Below are 17971 nucleotides of genomic sequence, written 5' to 3'. Positions count from 1 at the left end.
GCCTAGGCGACAGAGCAAGACTCTGTCTCAAAAAAAAAAAAAGAAAGAAATGATCTGCTTATTCTCTTTACTAACTAGAATACACCTGAGAATAGTTCCTAGGTAAAACAGAAATTACTGTTGAGGTTTAAAAACCATGTCACACAGTATATTTAGTTATCTAAGCCTCTCTCTATTCTTCAGAGAAGGAGGAATTGAGTATTGTATTAATGCTTAAGATCCTCTCCCTTAAGATAAAAGGTTGGTTTCACTTAGAGAAAACACAGCTCCCCACACCCTCTCCTCCATTCTGCATGATAGGGTACAGGTTCCCTGATGCAATAAAGGTAAATTAATCAAAGATGTGCAGGGAGTTGGTTTCCCTGCTAAGTGAGCCACACAGGCTTTCCTCTGAGTATGTACTTGATTTTCTCCTGGTCATTAGTGCTTCTGTGATTAACCTTTGCCCCATTTAGGAAGGTTTATTTGAAAAAAATCCTCTCAGGGCATGGCATCAGTGTCCCTAGTTCACATGATAATAATTTTTCCTCTAATATGGAACCTAGTGTTAGACCTACATTTCTCCTTTTTTACCATGGCATTCATTTATAATTTTTAAAATAACCCTTAGCACATGATAAGCGATTTAGTGCAATTCATTTATTCAACAAGCATTGGCCACCTGCTGTATGCCAGGCCCTGGGAATACAAAATCTTCACTGAAGATGCTCAGTGGGGGAGTCAGATTAGACAAATGTCACTAACGTGCAACATGAAGCCCTAATAAGTAGGAAAGGATTTCTTATTTGTGTGTCTCTGGCACTATATGGGAAGGTTGACACTGGGTGCATTGCTGGTGATTTGAAATTAATGGTAAATATACATATATTTTTAAAATGTTGTTAACAGCCGCAAGATATTCCAGATGGCCATCGTGCCCCACCCCCCCTTGTACAGAGAAGTAGCAGCACACGCAGCATCGACACACAGACCCCTGGTGGGGCAGAGAGGGGAAGCAACAACAGCAGCCGCTCCCAGTCCGTGTCCCCAACATCATTCCTCACCATTTCCAATGAAGGTAGTGAGGAGAGTCCTTGCTCAGCTGATGACCTGCTTGTTGATCCCAGAGATAAAGGTAGAGTGCTGGAGGAATGTGCTGCTAGATGATAACTGAATACCTCCTGTTTTATCATTCATTCTATTCATTTTCCAGCAGAACACATTTGTACTTCTTTTTTTGCACTTGTTAATACAACTTCCTTATTGGTGAGAAACACTCTTTTTGGAATAAATGAGATGAGCACTTGCTCTGAAAGCACTTTGGTCTCTGTCACCTGATAGTCATGATTTTATTACCTTAATGCTTTTTCAATCAATACAAAGCCTTCAAGTTTAGTGTGTTTCAGGATCTGTATTTGTGACATTTTTAACAAGGATTAAACCAATTTATATCAATGCAGGATGATTGTTCAAAGCAAGCCTGATGTAAAACGTTGGAGGGTGCTCTTAAAAATAACCTTAAAATACCTTAGAAATAATCTGGAAACAGAAGCAGTTTGAATGTTAATTACAAATGTTCTTGCCTTTTAAAACAAATATTAGCCTTGCATCTGTGTCAGGACAGTATTTTCTTAACCTAATCCTAGTTATGTTATGTACTTGAAAGCAATAATAATGACATCTATTTATAAATTCTAAAGCTTAGTTCAGTAGTCATTTATTTAGAACCTCTTCCATACAATGTGTTGAATGTGCCAAAGTGCTCTGCTGTTAGGAATGGCTACTACTACTAATCACCTAAGTAATTAAAACCATAGCAAGTGCAGAAGACAGACGATTCACTGAAAAAGTTACTGTAAACTGTGGACAGTTGTAAACTATCATTCTTTGGACTTTTCTTGCTAGCTTCTGGGTCTGATAAAACATGGGTCAGATAAAATCTGTCCCTTGATTTTCCATACTGCCTACTTCTACATCAATAACATGTAGAATTCTATAAATAAACTCAATAAATGTTGGGTCCTAAGTATTTGATTTTAGTAACTGGTTGGCCTCTGTGAATTTCTTTTGTAGGAAAACAGGGTTGTAGTGCTACTGCCAGCAAGGAGTTTGTAGCTTAGCTGGCACAGATGGAAAATTTAGAACAGATATTTAGCATATTAAAATTTTTAAGTTAATGAAATACAAATTGAGGATATCAGCACTAAAGAGTATCAAGAGTCAAGAAATGTTCCTCCTGATAGGGTTAATTTGGAAAGACTTCAAAAAATTTGAGTCAGAGCCAGACTTTGAAGGACATTTTGGAAAATAAACAGAACTTACCCCTTTTAGGTAAGGGGAGGTTCACAGGCAAAAGAAAATGTTTGGCATCCAGTGGCTCTGACTACCGGGAGCAAAGATTGTAACCAGAGGAGCAGAGAAATTAAATTGAGAAATTCTGAAGTGCAGGCCAAGAGATAATGATCAGCAATCAATGAAGAGAACCATTTCAGATATTTGTACTGGGGAAAATGGAAGTAATGTTTGAGTGCATTTGTTTTGTACAGAATAGAAATAAGGCAGGAAGCTACATCAGTGTTCAGTACTGAGGGTTATGTGATACAGGCCCAGGCTATGGTAATTGTAAGGGGAAGTGAAATAAAATACTGTATTTGTTTATGCATTTATTTAACAAACATTAATTATCTCCTTGATGAATAAAGCACTGCTGCTGCCCTCAAATAGTTCATGGGGGCGTAGTCCAAAAAGTTAAATGTAGTATGACTATACATTTATGTAGTTGCATTTGTTAGTAATCTAATATGTCATTTCTTTGCAGAGAATGGGAACAATTCTCCTTTGCCCAAATATGCAACCTCACCAAAACCTAACAACAGTTACATGTTTAAAAGGGAACCTCCTGAGGGCTGTGAAAGGGTCAAAGTGTTTGAGGAATGCTCGTAAGTATCCCTTCCATTCCTCCCACACCCAAATTATTATGAGCTTTTTTTTTTTTTTTTTTTGAGCTAGGATCTCACTCTGTGACCTAGGCTGGACTGCACTGATGCAGTCAGAGGTCACACTGCAACCTCTACCTTCGGGGCTCAAGTGTTCTTCCTGCCTCAGCCTCTCAATTAGCTGGTACTACAGACGCATGCCACCAGCCTGGCTAATTTTTAAATTTTTCTGTAGAGACAGGGTCTCACTGGTTGTCCAGGCTGGTCTCAAAATTCCTGGGCACTAGCAGTCCTCCTGCCTCAGCCTCCCAAAGTGCTGGGATTACAGGCAGGAACTACTGTGCCCAACCTGTTAGCAACATTTTTAAGTAAGCTAAAAGAATAGTATAGTGATCACTCATATATCTACAACCCAGATTAGATAATAGCTAACATTTTGCAGTGTTTTCTAAAAGTAACCACAGTACTACTATATAACCACAGTACTATTATCACACCTTAGAATAATTGACAGTAATGCTTAATGTCAACTAATACCCATTTGTTATTCAGATTTCCTTAGTTGTCTGCAAAATGTCTTCTGTGACTATCATTTGTGAACATATATCCAGTCATGTTTCATGTTGAATTTAGCAGTATATTTATTCCAGATAAGACCATGAATCTCACCTAGTGTGGTTCCATTCTTTCAGGGAGGCCAGCCTGGGCAACACAACAAGATCCATTCACATAAATACATTTAAAATACACACATACACACACACACACATGCACATCTCACTGTGAGGAAGATAATTTAGGCAGGATTTTAAACTAACAGTAGTTTCTGGTGCCCTTGGTATGTGATCTCCTATATTCACATACTTCTTTTGGCTGGTACTCTAGTCAGCTACTCCCAGTTTAAACTCACAAGTCACCCAGAAAGTACACAGCCTATGGCTCCTTGCTTTACAGGTGATAACTAAGGATTTGAGGTTTGTGTGAGATTGAGCAAATTAGGTGATGAACATTATTTGAGGATTTGATGACAGTGTTAGCCCTTGTGGCTGCAAGTCTGAGAGCCACCCATTTTGTCTTTTTCTTATTGTGAATCCTAAAATACAACCTGGAGATTGTCCAGCCTTCAGCAGTTCACACAATTTGCCTTTTTCTTTTATCATGAATATCTTGGAGTGATTTGAAATATGTCATTCTAGGCTGGGTGCGGTGACTCATACCTATAATCCCAGCACTTTGGGAGGCCGAGGTAGACAGATCACCTGAGGTCAGGAGTTTGAGACCAGCCTGGCCAATATGGAGAAACCCCATCTTTACTAAAAATACAAAAATTAGCCAGGCATGGTGGTATACGCCTGTAATCCCAGCTACTTGGGAGGCTGAGGCAGGAGAATTGCTTGAACCTTGGAGGCGGAGACTGCAGTTAACTGAGATCGTGCCACTGCACTCCAGCCTGGATGACAGAGCAAGATTCTGTCTCAAAAAAAAAAAAAAAAAAAAAAAAGGCATTCTTTTATTTCTCTTATGTTCTCTCTTGTCAGTGCTTCCTTTTACCTGAATTCTGAATAATCTAATCACATAAAGAGCATTGTTTCTGAATCCCTTCAACTTCTGTACTAGGAGATACCAGTCTCCTCTTTGCTTCTGTGACTGTAATTGAAAACCCTTGTTTTAGCAACTGCTTATTTTAGGTTTTTTCACCATATTAGCCTATAAGTTGGTACGAGCTGAGAGTTTCAGCCAGTTTTTTTTAGCAGATTTGTTCTACAGACTCCCTGCATCATAATTACTTGGGGAGTTAGTTGAAACTGTAGATTCCCAGACCCTTCCCAGGCTTAATGTATAGGTAAATATGGGGGTAGGATGTGAGCTCTGTATCTTTAACTAGTAGCTCAGATGATTTTTATGCCCAATATGAAAATACTGGCTTATACTTTTTCATGAGTATTCTTAAGAAATTAGGTCATTGTTTTCACCAGTTTGAAAATCATGTTCCACTTCCTTCTGGCCTGTATAGTTTCCATTGAGAAGTCCGTTTCCAGACAAATTGGAGCTTCTTTATATGTTATTTGCCTCTTTCCTCTTGCTGCTTTTAAGATCTTGTCTTTGTCCTTGACTTTGAATGTTTGATTATTGTATGTTTTGGGGTAGTTGTTTTTGTTTTTGGGTCAAAGCTGTTTGGTGTTCCCTGACCTTCCTGTACCTGTTATTTGTATCTTTCTTAGGTTTTGGAAAGTCTGTTATTACTTCTGAGAATCAGCTTTCTACCCCTTGCTATCACTTGACTCCCTCTTGAACAACAATAATTCCTAGATTTGGTCTTTTGAGGTAATCTTCTGTATCTCCTAGGTGGTCTTTGTACCTTTTCATTCTTTTTCCTTTTTTCTCCTCTGACTGTTTATTTCCAAATAACCTGTCTTTAAGTTCACCAATTCTTTCCTCTGTTTGATTCATCACCTGTTTAGATCCTCTAATGAATTTTTTGGTTCTGCAAATGTATTTCTCAGTTCTAATATTTGTTTGAGTTTTAAAAATTATTTCAGGCTGGGTGCAGTGGCTTATGCCTGTAATCCCAGCACTTTGGGAGGCCAAGGTGGGCAGATCACGAGGTCAGGAGTTCGAGATCAGCCAGACCAACATGGTGAAACCCCATCTCTACTAAAAATACAAAAATTAGCCCGGTGTGGTGGCACATGCCTGTAATCCCACTTACTCAGGAGGCTGAGGCAGGAGAATCTGCCTCCTGCAACCCAGGAGGCAGAGATGGCAGTGAGCCGAGATTATGCCATTACACTCCAGCCTGGATGACAGAGTGAGACTCAGTCTTTAAAAAAAAAAAAAATTAATCTCTTTGTTAAATTTCTTTGATAAATTTCTGTATTGTTTTTCTGTGTTATCTTGGAGATCATTGAGTTTTCTTAAAACCACTATTTTGAATTATTGGTTAGCAAATTCACATTAGCATCAGTCACTGGGGTTCTTTGCTTTGTCCATTTGAAGAGGTCGTCGTTCCCTGTTTGCTGTTATTTCTTGTGGATATAAGTTGATGTCTTTGCATTGAAGGATTAGTTATTGATTCTAGTTTCCTCTATCTGGCTTGTTTTGGTTTTTATTGGATATATTTGCTTAGAGATTCTTCACTGCTAGATCACTGCCTCCTTTTTGGCTCTAGGTGGCCCCTTAAGCACAGGTTCACCATGGCTCCGGTAAACAACCTAAATGCTGCTGCTCCTGAAAGGGGAAGGTCCCAAAGGGAGTATCTCAGCAGTGGGGAAGGCTAGGTAGGAATTCATGCTTAAGGGACCTGTGTGGTCCTGCGGAACCACTGTGATTTGGCATCTCCTTTCACCGAATCACAGCAGAGTTTCCAGAGCTGGAGACAGCATTTCTGCCTCCCCTCTTTGCCGTCATCTTTCCTGGGGAATATTTTTCCTTTCATGTATTCACCATGCTTCCTGTAGGTTAAGGCAGTGTCTTGTCAGGGAACCCAGGATCCTGGGGAGGCTGGTTGTCTACCTCAATCTCGCTTTTTTTTAGTGTAGAAACCATGAGTTGTGCTGGGCAGAATGAGGGTATGGTTGTTGCAGATGTGGAAGTCTGATTCTCAGCTTTTTCACTTCTCTGTGGCTCAGGAACTGTCTCCTCATATTTGAGTACTAGGATGTTACTAGTAATAATCTCAGTGCTACATATTTCTCTTTGGTTTTCTGTGGCAGGGAGTGAAACCATGTGCTTCTTTACTGCTATTTTGGAACTGGAAAACAGAAACGGGCTCATTCTTTTAGGTAAAAATCTGTTGACCCAAATGTACTTTTTTGGATTTGTGCCCATCCCATGCACCCCCCTGCTGAGACAGTATCTCACTGTGTCACCTAGGATGGAGTGCAGTGTTGTAGTCAGGGCTCACTGCAGCCTTGACCTCCCTGGGCTCAGGCAGTCTTCTCACCTCAGCCTCCCAAGTAGCTGAGACCACAGGCATGCCACCACACCCAACTAGTTTTTGTATTTTTTGTAGAGATGGGGTTTCGGCATGTTGCCCAGGCTGGACTTGAACTCCTGGATTCAAGTGATCCACCCACCTTGGCCTCCTAAAGCTCTGGGATTATAGGCATGAGCCACTGCATCCAGCCTGAGTTGAGCTCTTTGATTCACTTGTTGGCACTTAGGATTTGCCTAAGTGCTAAGTGTAGAGATTTGGTTGATTGGCTCCAAAGCAGTTTGATTTTTTTTTTTTGGGTGGGGAGATGACTTTGAATATTTGTTTGGTGTCCTGTGGTACCTGCCTTAGACTATTGCATTTGGAAAGTTACTGAGGACTTGGTGTCTGAGCTATGTACTACTACATTATTTATCTTTAAAGGGAGAGAAGACAAGACAGAGGGGTGTGTGAATATGTGTGTGTCTATAGATAGATCAAAGAAACATAAGATAGACCCTAACATATTACGTGTGTTTTTTGTTTGTTTTTTTGAGACGAAGTTTCACTCTTGTCACCCCGGCTGGAGTGCAATGGCACAATCTTGGCTCACTGCAACCTCTGCCACCTGGGTTCAAGCAGTTCTCCTGCCTCAGCCTCCTGAGTAGCCTGGATTACAGGCACCCGCCACCACACCTGGCTAATTTTTGTATTTTTAGTAGAGACAGGGTTTCAGCATGTTGGCCAGGCTGGTCTTGAACTCCTGACCTCAGGTGGATCCACCACCTCTGCCTCCCAAAGTGCTGGGACTACAGACATGAGCCACCGTGCCTGGACATATTGCATGTTTTATGGCACATTGATCTGTTAGTAGAAGGTAAACCTATTCTTTTTTTTTTAAATGTAATGTTTATTATAATTTTCCTGGTAGAAAGATTAACACACACAAAAAAATTTTAATTATGTTTTAAAGACAAATTAGCAGTAGTAACTAAGGATATCTAAGAAGTAATTTTAACCTTTTGACAATAAAATAATTTACTCAAAGTCTTTTTAAAAAATTAGTCTTTGTCCTAGATTTGTCAAAATTAGAGCAATAACCACTGCACATACTACCATTAAAGCAAAGGTAGATTGTTGGTCCCAATATAAAATTTTAACTTCTTTAGCCATACTTTAAAGAATTACTTTTCTTACTAAGTCTTACTTTTGGCTTAAAGTACTAACTCTGACCTGAACTTGGGGGTTGGGATGGGGTAAGGAGTGATCTCTGATTTCTAGAAATGTTTACCTGAAAGAAAATAGGTAGTTGGATTTGGGCCCAAAAAGGGAAAAAACAGAATTTTTACTTCTGTCTCCATATTCTTTATGATAACAGCACATAGCATAGCCACGTCAGCTGCACGTAGTAAGTCCTTTTCAGTGTCGTTAAATATACTCTTTCCTGATCCCAGCTAATGAAGTTCTTCCTTAGATTTTTTTTTTTTTTGAGACGGAGTCTCACTGTGTCGCCAGGCTGGAGTGCAATGGTGCGATCTCGGCTCACTGCAACCTCCACCTCCTGGGTTCAAGCACTTCTGCCTCAGCCTCCCGAGTAGCTGGGACTACAGGCGCGTGCCACCATGCCCGGGTAGGTTTTTTTTTTTTTTTAAGTAGAGACGGGATTTCACCGTGTTAGCTAGGATGGTCTTGATGTCCTGACCTTGTGATCCGCCCACCTCAGCCTCCCAAAGTGCTGGGATTACAGGCATGAGCCACCACGCCTGGCCTTGATTCTTAGACATCATGACTTCTTTGCAACATAGAGTCATTTTTTTAGTTATATCTACTTTGAGACACAATCCTTTTGGAATAACTGCTTAAGAAATAAAATTTTAAAAACAGTTCTGAGATTGTATTTGTTTTATATGTATGGTTCGTAAGTTGAAGAGTGCTTTGAAGTAATGTTAGTATTTGCAGCTTCTACTAGCATACGTGTAGGTCACATATCCTCGGGTGGGTAATGTTTTTCTTGGGTAATGCACTTTTAGAAGCTACAGAGGTTAGGAAAGTGATTCTTGGTGGCTTGGGGTAATGACAGGAACAAGGCACAAGGAGAGTGTTTTTGGTGCTTTATGTTATCTTGATGTTGATGCTTTGTTTCTTGATTTGATCAGTTAGATAAGTTATTACTGTTGACATTATTTTGTGTGAGGTATATTTTAAATCTGTTTTCATGACAGCAGCAAGAAAGTAAAATCATTTTTGAATTCCTGTCATTAAAAAAACAATTCCAGATCAAGAACTTTTATCTAAGTCAGGAAGTTTGTACTTCAGAAATGTAAAGTTTCATCCCAGAGACCTATTAGTGGCCACATGTCTTAAGTCATTTTTAAGAAGATAACCTCAAACAAGTAAGTTAATTAAAAATCTAGGCCTCATTTGGATGGAAGTGTTAAAATTAACTAGCCTTTTCTTTTTCTACAAGAAGTTTTTCATTCTACAAATATGAAAGTTTACTTCGATAATTCTGTCTGCATAGGAAAATTCAAGCATTATTTAATTATGGAAACATAACCTCAACTTCCTCAAGTTCAGTATATTGAAAATCATGCTCTCAGACGATAAAAATAGAAGGGTGTGTGTTGTTCTTATCAGTAACGTATCTAAATATGCTTGTGGCACTGACAGTATTCAACTTACTAAGTTTTCATTGTATTTAACAAAGAATAGTGCCCAAGTAGAACATAACTTACATGATATATTTTTGTTTGTTCTGAACTGTTATATTTGCCAAAGCTATCGATAGTGTTCACTATTAATAAAACCTGCCCACCTAATCATTGTCTACTTGGAACACATATTTTTTTGGTGCCCACTCCCCATCTGCTGTTTACTCATTCTTCAAAATCCAGCTCAGAGGATGACTACCAAACCCTCCCTCTTCCTCCAGGCCCCCGTGCTACCTTTAAACCTTTTTATAAACCTTTGTTATCACCTGTTAGATTGTCTTGTCAAGGTCTTGACCTCTTCTGTGATCTGGACATCTTTGGCAGTCTGTCTGGTAAAGCTTGTGGATCCCATCTCTGAATAATGTTTTAAATGCATAATACACGCAAGATTATAAAGGAAGCTAATTATGTTGAAACAGTTCTGTCCCCATCACTCTTCACCCCATAAGAACTATAAATTTAGTCCACCTCCTCCTGTGGATTGTTTCAACTTTGTGTCCTCAGAATTTAGTGCATATTTGGCACACTTAGATTTTTATTGAACTGATTTAGATTTGTTTTATTGAGACAGGGTCTTGCTCTGCTACCCAGGCTGGAGTGCAGTGGCCCAGTTATGGCTCACTACAACCTCCACCTCCCAGAGTCAAGCCATTATCGCACCTCAGCCTCCCAGGTAGCTGGGACTACAGGTGCATGCCACCACACCAGATAATTTTTTTTTTAAGGTTTTTATAGAGATGTCTCACCATGTTGCCCAGGCTGGTGTAGAACTCCTGGGCTCAAGTAATCCTCCCTGCTCAGACTCCCAAAGTGCTGGAATTACAGGCATGAACCACCATGCAGGCTTATTTAGATTTTATTGTCATTGGAATAGAGGATAATGCACCTAAGTCTTTTTGCTTTAATTTTGTGGCATTTCCATGCTAACTTTAATAATGTAGTTTTTTAATACTTTTAATTTTCATGAAATACCATTAATGCCAATATGTTTTTCAACAATTTGGGTTAATTTTCAGGAGGACCTAGGACAAGGGAAGAATTTGCCTTTAATAAAAACTTCCAAAGCAAAGGAGTTTTTATTTTTATTTCACATTTACATTATATTGCTCAGAAAACTGTCATGGTTAACTCAAAGAATTGTTTCAATCAAAGAGATTTTTATAAGCACTTGAAGAGAAAACCCATGCCTACCATAATTTACTCATGCAATGGTGGAACTTAACAAAAGACAGACATTGTATATCTTTAATTTCCTTGCTGTCTCCCTCCAGTATACTACGACCTTAGAAAAATCATGGCACCATACATAAAGGCGTACATGTCTTTAAACATCTAGATTTTCTTTTGTTATAGGAAATGTATTATTCCCTTGATTGTCTTAGCTCTTCATTCACATGCAGTGCCTGTCAGCCTGAGCCACCTTCCTGGTAACAGGGCTGTTGAGGGAACTGAAAGCAGCAGTGATGATGGGGACTTCTTACACTCTAAGATGCATATGTTGAATCATATGTCAGATAGCACTTTGGTCCTTGGTGTTTGAAGCTTTTGATAGAGCTTGAGTTTTATATTCCTTTTCTGTGCTGTAAGTTAACTGTGTTTTAAAAATAAAAGCTTGTTTCCAAGCTTTTTTTAAAGTTCAGTGACTAAAAAACATTGGGTTGTCTGTTCTGTGTTTAGGCCAAAACAGCTTCATGAAATCCCAGCCTTTTATTGTCCTGACAAAAACAAGGTGAATTTCATTCCTAAAAGTGGATCTGCTTTCTGCCTCGTCAGCATCCTTAAGCCACTCCTTCCCACTCCTGATCTTACACTCAAGGGCTCTGGCCACAGCCTGACAGTCACCACTGGCATGACCACCACTCTGCTGCAGCCTATTGCTATGGCCTCCCTGTCTACAAACACAGAGCAAGACCGAGTCTCTCGAGGAACAAGTACAGTCATGTCATCAGCTTCTCTACTCCCACCACCAGAACCAATTGAGGAAGCCGAAGGATAGGTCACTGTGCTACGTGGCTTTTGTTCTGGGAAATTGGGAACCTCCTCAGATCACTGGATTCTGATGGCATCATGCGCTTCTGGTCAGCTGTGATGTGCTCCAGCTTTCCAGTGACGTGATGGTGAGGCTTCTGGAAGAAAGGATCCCCCGTGACGGCTCTGCCTCACTCGTGAATGCCAACCCTCAGTGCTTAGCCTGCTTTTTATCAAAGCACTGATTGAAACAAGAAAGGTCTCATTCTTTACCTTTGGAGAGACAATATCACGTTGTTTTCGAATTAGACTTCTTTAAAACACACACACACACAACTTTGGAGAGACAATACACACACACACACACGATCCTTGCAAGAGACAATAAACACGCGCACACACACACACACAGACACACCCTTGCAAACATGATTCCTAAAGGGAGATGTGACTGATGCTGCAAGAACCATCTTTTCTATGAAAATGACTATTTTATAATATACCAATGTTACATTTTCTGAAACGTAGCAAAACAGGATGTTCAAAAGATTCTTTGGTGGCCTCTGTTTCTTGTTCCTTTCTAGATGTGTGCTTTTCTCAGCAGTTTTCAGCTTTGGGACCAAAGGGATTGTTGACGTTTTCCCAGCAATCTTAATCTCATGACTATGAGATTAAGGATTAATCTCCCAAACAAGGATTGATAGGTAAATGCATTGAACAAGTATATATAAAAAGAGATAAAAAGCAATATTTGTATATTATGTGATTTATGTTTTTTGATGTCAAAAGTTTGTGCTTTGGGTGAAATATTTGTATAACTGCTGTTTTCTTCACTACTATACACATTTCACCTTGTGGTCAGAAAATTGTAGTCTGAAGACAAGTGCTTTAATATGTTCTCACCCATATTGGAACTTGATTTAAAAGTCAGTGAGCCAAAAGGAAACTATCCAGTGTTGATTGCTAGCTAAGAGTAAGGAGCTGCATTGGTTTTCTGTGATATATATACACACACATTTATATATATCACACACTCTCCCTTCCTTACCACAGGTGTCATTCTACCTTTAATCATCACTGTATCATAGCCCCAAGAGATCCTGAAATGGCTGTGCATGGATTTCCTCCTTTGCCCTTGTGATGTTGTTGTCTTGTGGATTTGGTCGGGCTAGTAGTTTGCCAGGAGTGTAATCCAGTGGATAGTGATCCAAACCGTAGCCGCAGAATCCTGTGACCGACATTTTCTTTGTGGTGGTGGTTGGCCTTGAGATTTGTTGCCTACAGATTTTGCTAATTTACTCCCTAACACTTCACATAGTGGGGAAGATAGACAAGAAGAACTTGAGTATGAATGATAAGCACCTTTGAAACCTCCATACAGTTTTGGATTTGGGCTCATCGTAATACAAATCACTGCCAGTATCACATGATATCAGTATTTGATTTCTGGGTATGCGGTAGTGAGATTAAGGAGCAGCTTTTTTTTTTTTTTTTTTTTTTTTTTAAGATGGAGTTTTGCTCTTGTTGTCCAGGCTGGAGTGCAAAGGTGCAATCTCAGCTCACTGCAGGTGACTCTCTGCCTCCCAGGTTCAATTAATTCTCCTGCCTCAGCCTCCCAAGTAGCTGGGATTACAGGCATGTGCCACCATGCCCAGCTAATTTTTGTATTTTTAGTAGAGACGGAATTTTACTGTGTTGGTCAGGCTGGTCTTGAACTTCTGACCTCAGGTGATCTGCTTGCCTCACCCTCCCAAAGTGCTGAGATTACAGGTGTGAGCTACCGCACCTGGCCACTCTGAAAGTAAGTTTCAGCAAACTATTGAATAAAAGCATCCTTTTAATATCTTCATATACTACCTTATGATGCAATAACTTATTGTTCCTATACATATTAATATAGGTAGAAAGAAGTTTTTAAATCCTTATAAAAAGGATTCAGTTTAGAAGATTAATATGTCAGCTTATCCAGACATATTCTATCAAGGAAAACCTAGTGGGTAGCAATAAATCTTCTGAAAGGACTTCTTATATTCATGTACCTTTAAAACATCTAAGTAATTTAAAATAATCCCCGTTGAGTTTTAAATTGAGACGTATTGAGGTAAATCAGATAAATTCAAACATCTGAATAAATCTGTCAGGTTTTAGATGGTAGGATTGATGAACTTTGGTACCTTCTCCATCCAAAAAACTATTTGGAACAAGTATGTTATGGCTTCTCAGTTATTAAAAGCTCAGTTGTTTGGAGTCTACATTTTCTCACTGCGAGCCTTGATATTTTGCCTTCTTTCTTATGACTATCACCACTGAGTATCTGCTGTATCAGAGTTCAGAAGAAAAGGTAAAACTGAAATCAGAATGGGGATAGAGGAAGTTAAAAAAAAAGTTATTTGAAAAGAACCCTCAGTTTTTTGATTACTTGAATTTTATTCAATCTGTGTTCTTGGCCTTGCACTTCCTTCCTCTTCCATCTCCATCTCTGCTAGTGACAGTGGCATTTTAGAACTAGAATGCCACTCTGTAAAGAGGTTTTCCATTTTGCTGTGTTGTGCATATTTGTCTAATTCATCTCTTTCTGTGGAGTTTCATATATCTTTAAAGTAACTTAAAATTGGAATGGAAGAACAAGTTTCAGAATTATTTACAGTCTTATAAATAGAACGTCTAGTCTAATGTTTGGTTGTAAGGAGAATGTGAATTTGCAGGTAAATGAATTGTATGGCAACCAAACAGATCCCTGGGGTTTGGGAGAAATAGAGCTTGAGATTTGAAAAAAAGGTACAAGATACAAAACAACTCTAACTGCCAGTGCCAAAGGGCTAATTTTTAAGCATGTAAGCTTTATCACGGTCTTGAAAAAATATTAACCATTGGTTCATTCAGCTGTTTTATTTAACCCTTAGTTCCCTCGTGGTTGATTTTTTTTTTTTAAATGGGTCTCCAGGTTTCCAGTGAAATGTGATACTACTCTCAATAGAATGCATAATGTTGGTTTCCTAAATTACACTCCATAGTTATTGTTATTCTGTAGAAAACTGTACAGAAGGTAAATAGAATAGCTTCAATGGGAATATAATTTAAAATTTTTTAATTTTATAAAAATATACTTCCATTGCATTAAAAGAAATGGGTAGCATGTATCTTTCAGAGAAAGGAGCTATTCTTTGGTTATTCACTTTGTCAAATCTTAGTTTTTTCTTAATTCTTAAACAATTTCTCTGTAATGATAAAAATTACATAAATTAACTGTTTCTGATTGTGACTAAGTCTATTACTTGTCATGGCTTTTGTAAGCAACTATGTTTTAAAAATACCAGTTTTGCCTCTTTTGGTTATATGTGGTAAGCATGGATGTCAAGATTATTTTTGAACTAGATTATTCAATTTGTTTTATGTTTCTTATACTTAATACTTATGACCACAGGCCAAATCAGTCTTTTAGAAGGTGCTCTTGCTAACTGTGGAATATCAGACAACATGAAAGTCCTATTTCTCTGCTTTCAGTGGTTGGCTTTCACTGAAAAAAAGTGTAAAAAAAAAAAGACAAAATTTATAGCTTTCACTATATCCAAGACTAGGACTAGGTTATAAAGATTTTCTTTTGCGAAGGAAAGTAAAATTTGCCACTGCTGCATTTACTTTACTATTGTAAACTTAAGATTCATTCCTTAGTGCTTGGAATTTTGATGTCTCAAAACCAGATGAGTGGAAGTGTTGAATTTGCAAAATAAAGCTAAGAATGCTTAACTTTGCACTTTAAGGTTTAAGTTTTACTCTGACCAAATTGATGATCAGCAGAGCAGCCCTGAACAGCATTTTGTTTATACAGTCTTGTTGAAGAATATGATTTTTTTAACTCTTCATTTTTTTGTCTCTGTTGAAGCTGTGTAAATCTTTTTAAAACACAATTTAAAACATTTTGTTATTCCAACAGTTATCTCAAAAAACAGCATTTCCAATGGTAATGGGTATTGTTCCGCTGTACTTACATATTCCCTGTACCTGAACACTTGTTGTTGCCTCACAAGAAAATAGAACTTTTATGTTTAAAATAAAGTCTGTTCTTGAGTTTTTTCTGTGAATTTTTATGAATACTGTCTCAAATTCAAATTACATTCATTTTTGGACTGGTTATCTAGCTTTTTCTTTTTCTATTTTTTTTTTGGCTTTTAAATGGTACATTGGTTTTCTCAAACTAATAGAAAAATAATGTGTTTATGTTCAGCAGCAGGTTCCTTGCTCCCTCTCACTCGCCCTAGATCTGAAAGTACCTGCTCTTCGTGGTAAGTGCTAAGCACTCATTAAAATATAAGCAGCACACTGAGAGATAGCTATGTGTGGGCAATTCACTGCTTCACAGTTTTGTTAGAGGTAACTTAGCTGGGACAGTCACTTAAATTCATTATAAAGTGCATATAGAGGAGTATTTTTGTTTTGTTAATTCTTGGTAATTCAGCCATATTCTTTGTGACAGTGGCTTATATATGCAAGACAGTTCAATTTCAGGGGACAGTTGTTCAGTTTCAAGGGTTTTGTCTGTATCCACACAACAGCTGGTCAGAAGGCTACACTAACTTTGCAGGGACACATTTTAAGTGACATAAAAAAGTCACCACAGTAATCTGGTCATCAAATTAAATTTTTTGTTTGTTTTCAGAGCGTCTCTGCTGTGTTGCCCAGGGTGGAGGACAGTGGCACAGTCACAGCTCACTGTAGTCTGAAGCACCTGGGCTCAAGGGATACTCCTGCCTCAGCCTCCCAAGTGGCTGGGACCACAGGTATGTGCTACCATGCCTGGCTGGCTGGCTATTTATTTAAGAGACAAGTTCTTGCCACGTTGCTTAGGCTGGTCTCAAACGCCTGGTATTTTTTTAAGAGACAAGGTCTTGCCACATTGCTTAGGCTGGTCTCAAACGCCTGGCCTCAAGTGATCCTCCCACCTCTGCCTCACAAAGTGCTGGGATTATAGGTGTGACCCATTGTGCCTAGTCTTTTAAAATTTTTGAAATATTTCTGAAGGAAAAAATTAACCAGTTTAGGAATAGCTAATATGTTTACACAATAATTTAACATAGTATCAAATGCAAAGAGAATCTCTAAAATTGACACATAAAGTTTTCTCCCTTTCTTTCTCAGTATTCCCCCACCTCCACCTTTAAAGAGTTTAGAGAAGAGCAAATATGTGACATACAGTCCTTGTAGTCTCTTCATAGTGTTGGGGGTGGGGGGCAGGAAGGGAGATACTCAGCTTGTAGGTTCTTGACATCTCTAGCCCTGAAGAATGGGGAAAATGGCCCAGGAGGTGCAGTGAGTCTATGGTTCAAATAAATACCGTGGACCCAAAGAGTTTTGAGGAAGAGCGATTTATTAGAAAGAAAACAGCTCCCATGCTGTTGTGGGAGGGGATCCAGAGAAGGAATCTGTTCAGGTAGGAGCCCCTGAAGTTTTAACCCTTGAGTTATTCCCTCCTCATTCATGTTCTTGTCGAATGAGAGGAGTTCTTTCATACTTCTGGATTGATTGATCTTTGACTCTGATACTGGATTGGCTACTTGTTTTACAACCTTAAGTCACAGAGCCCCCTCCTCCAAGAGCTTTCAGGGGAATTTGGGACAAAAGAGCCCCACCTGGCTTTCCCACTCATGGGAAGATCAGACAGTTTTACCTGGCCCATGTGGAGGGGGTGCTCAAAGAGCCCCAGCTGCCTGGGGAGCCGACTAATTCCTGCATTTGAAACCCCTCTGGTCTCAGCATGGAGGCCTGAAGTTGGTGCTCAGAGTCCCAGCCTCCTGAGGTGGGAGCCGGGAAAATTCTTGCATTTGAAACCCCTCCCCTAGCGGACTCAGGAAGAGAAGTTTCTTTAACACAATCCCTCAATAGCACTTCCCTGCTAATGTGTAACAGATACTGGTTTTTTTTTTTTTTTTTAACTTTGCTAAGATTAGGTGTGCTTTTAAAATATATATATTTAAATTCCTAGTAGAATACAGTATGATAATACCAATAGCCCTTGTAGCTCTTTGATTCAGTGTTTTCCAAACTGTTTGGGTCTTGAAATGAAACTAAATGGGTTCAAGTAACTTTTTTTTAAAATGAAGCAGAATAGAAAACATAAGTATATTCATACATAAGGAGAGTATTTTTCATGTGTAAAACTTTTGTTAGAGACATATACATATGTCCTAGCTTGTAGTGTAAAAAGCATTTCTTACTGAGGGTTGTATTAAAACGATATGAAGAATATTGCTGTAGCTACAGCATTTAGGTTTGTCTGGTATCTTTTTTTTTTTTTTTTGGTGAGATAGAGTCTCACTCTGTTGCCAGGCGCCAGGCTGGAGTGCAGTGGTGTAATCTTAGCTCACTGCACCCTCCACCTCCCGGATTCAAGCAATTCTCCTGCCTCAGCTTCCGGAGTAGTTGGGACTACAGGCGTGCGCCACCATGCCCAGCTAAGTTTTGTTTTT

The 17971-nt window shown here is 39.0% G+C and overlaps 1 protein-coding gene across 1 annotated transcript in view; it reads left to right on the top strand.

Annotated features, from left to right (window-relative positions):
- FAM117B (family with sequence similarity 117 member B) overlaps window positions 1–15589 on the top strand; it is a 142652-nt gene extending 127063 nt beyond the window's left edge. Inside the window, exons 6-8 of the mRNA XM_064373155.1 lie at window positions 889–1114; window positions 2798–2918; window positions 11217–15589. Of these exons, the coding sequence (XP_064229225.1) occupies window positions 889–1114; window positions 2798–2918; window positions 11217–11535 (666 nt within the window). The 3' untranslated portion in view covers window positions 11536–15589. The remainder of the gene's footprint in view (window positions 1–888; window positions 1115–2797; window positions 2919–11216) is intronic.
- Window positions 15590–17971: the final 2382 nt, after the last annotated feature.

The sequence above is a fragment of the Aotus nancymaae genome, unplaced genomic scaffold (genome assembly GCF_030222135.1).
Source record: "Aotus nancymaae isolate 86718 unplaced genomic scaffold, 86718_ANA_hifiasm-v0.15.2.pri h1tg000008l, whole genome shotgun sequence".
NCBI lineage: Eukaryota > Metazoa > Chordata > Mammalia > Primates > Aotidae > Aotus > Aotus nancymaae.
Note: the sequence above shows the minus strand (reverse complement) of the source record. Positions and strands in the feature narration are given on the sequence as shown.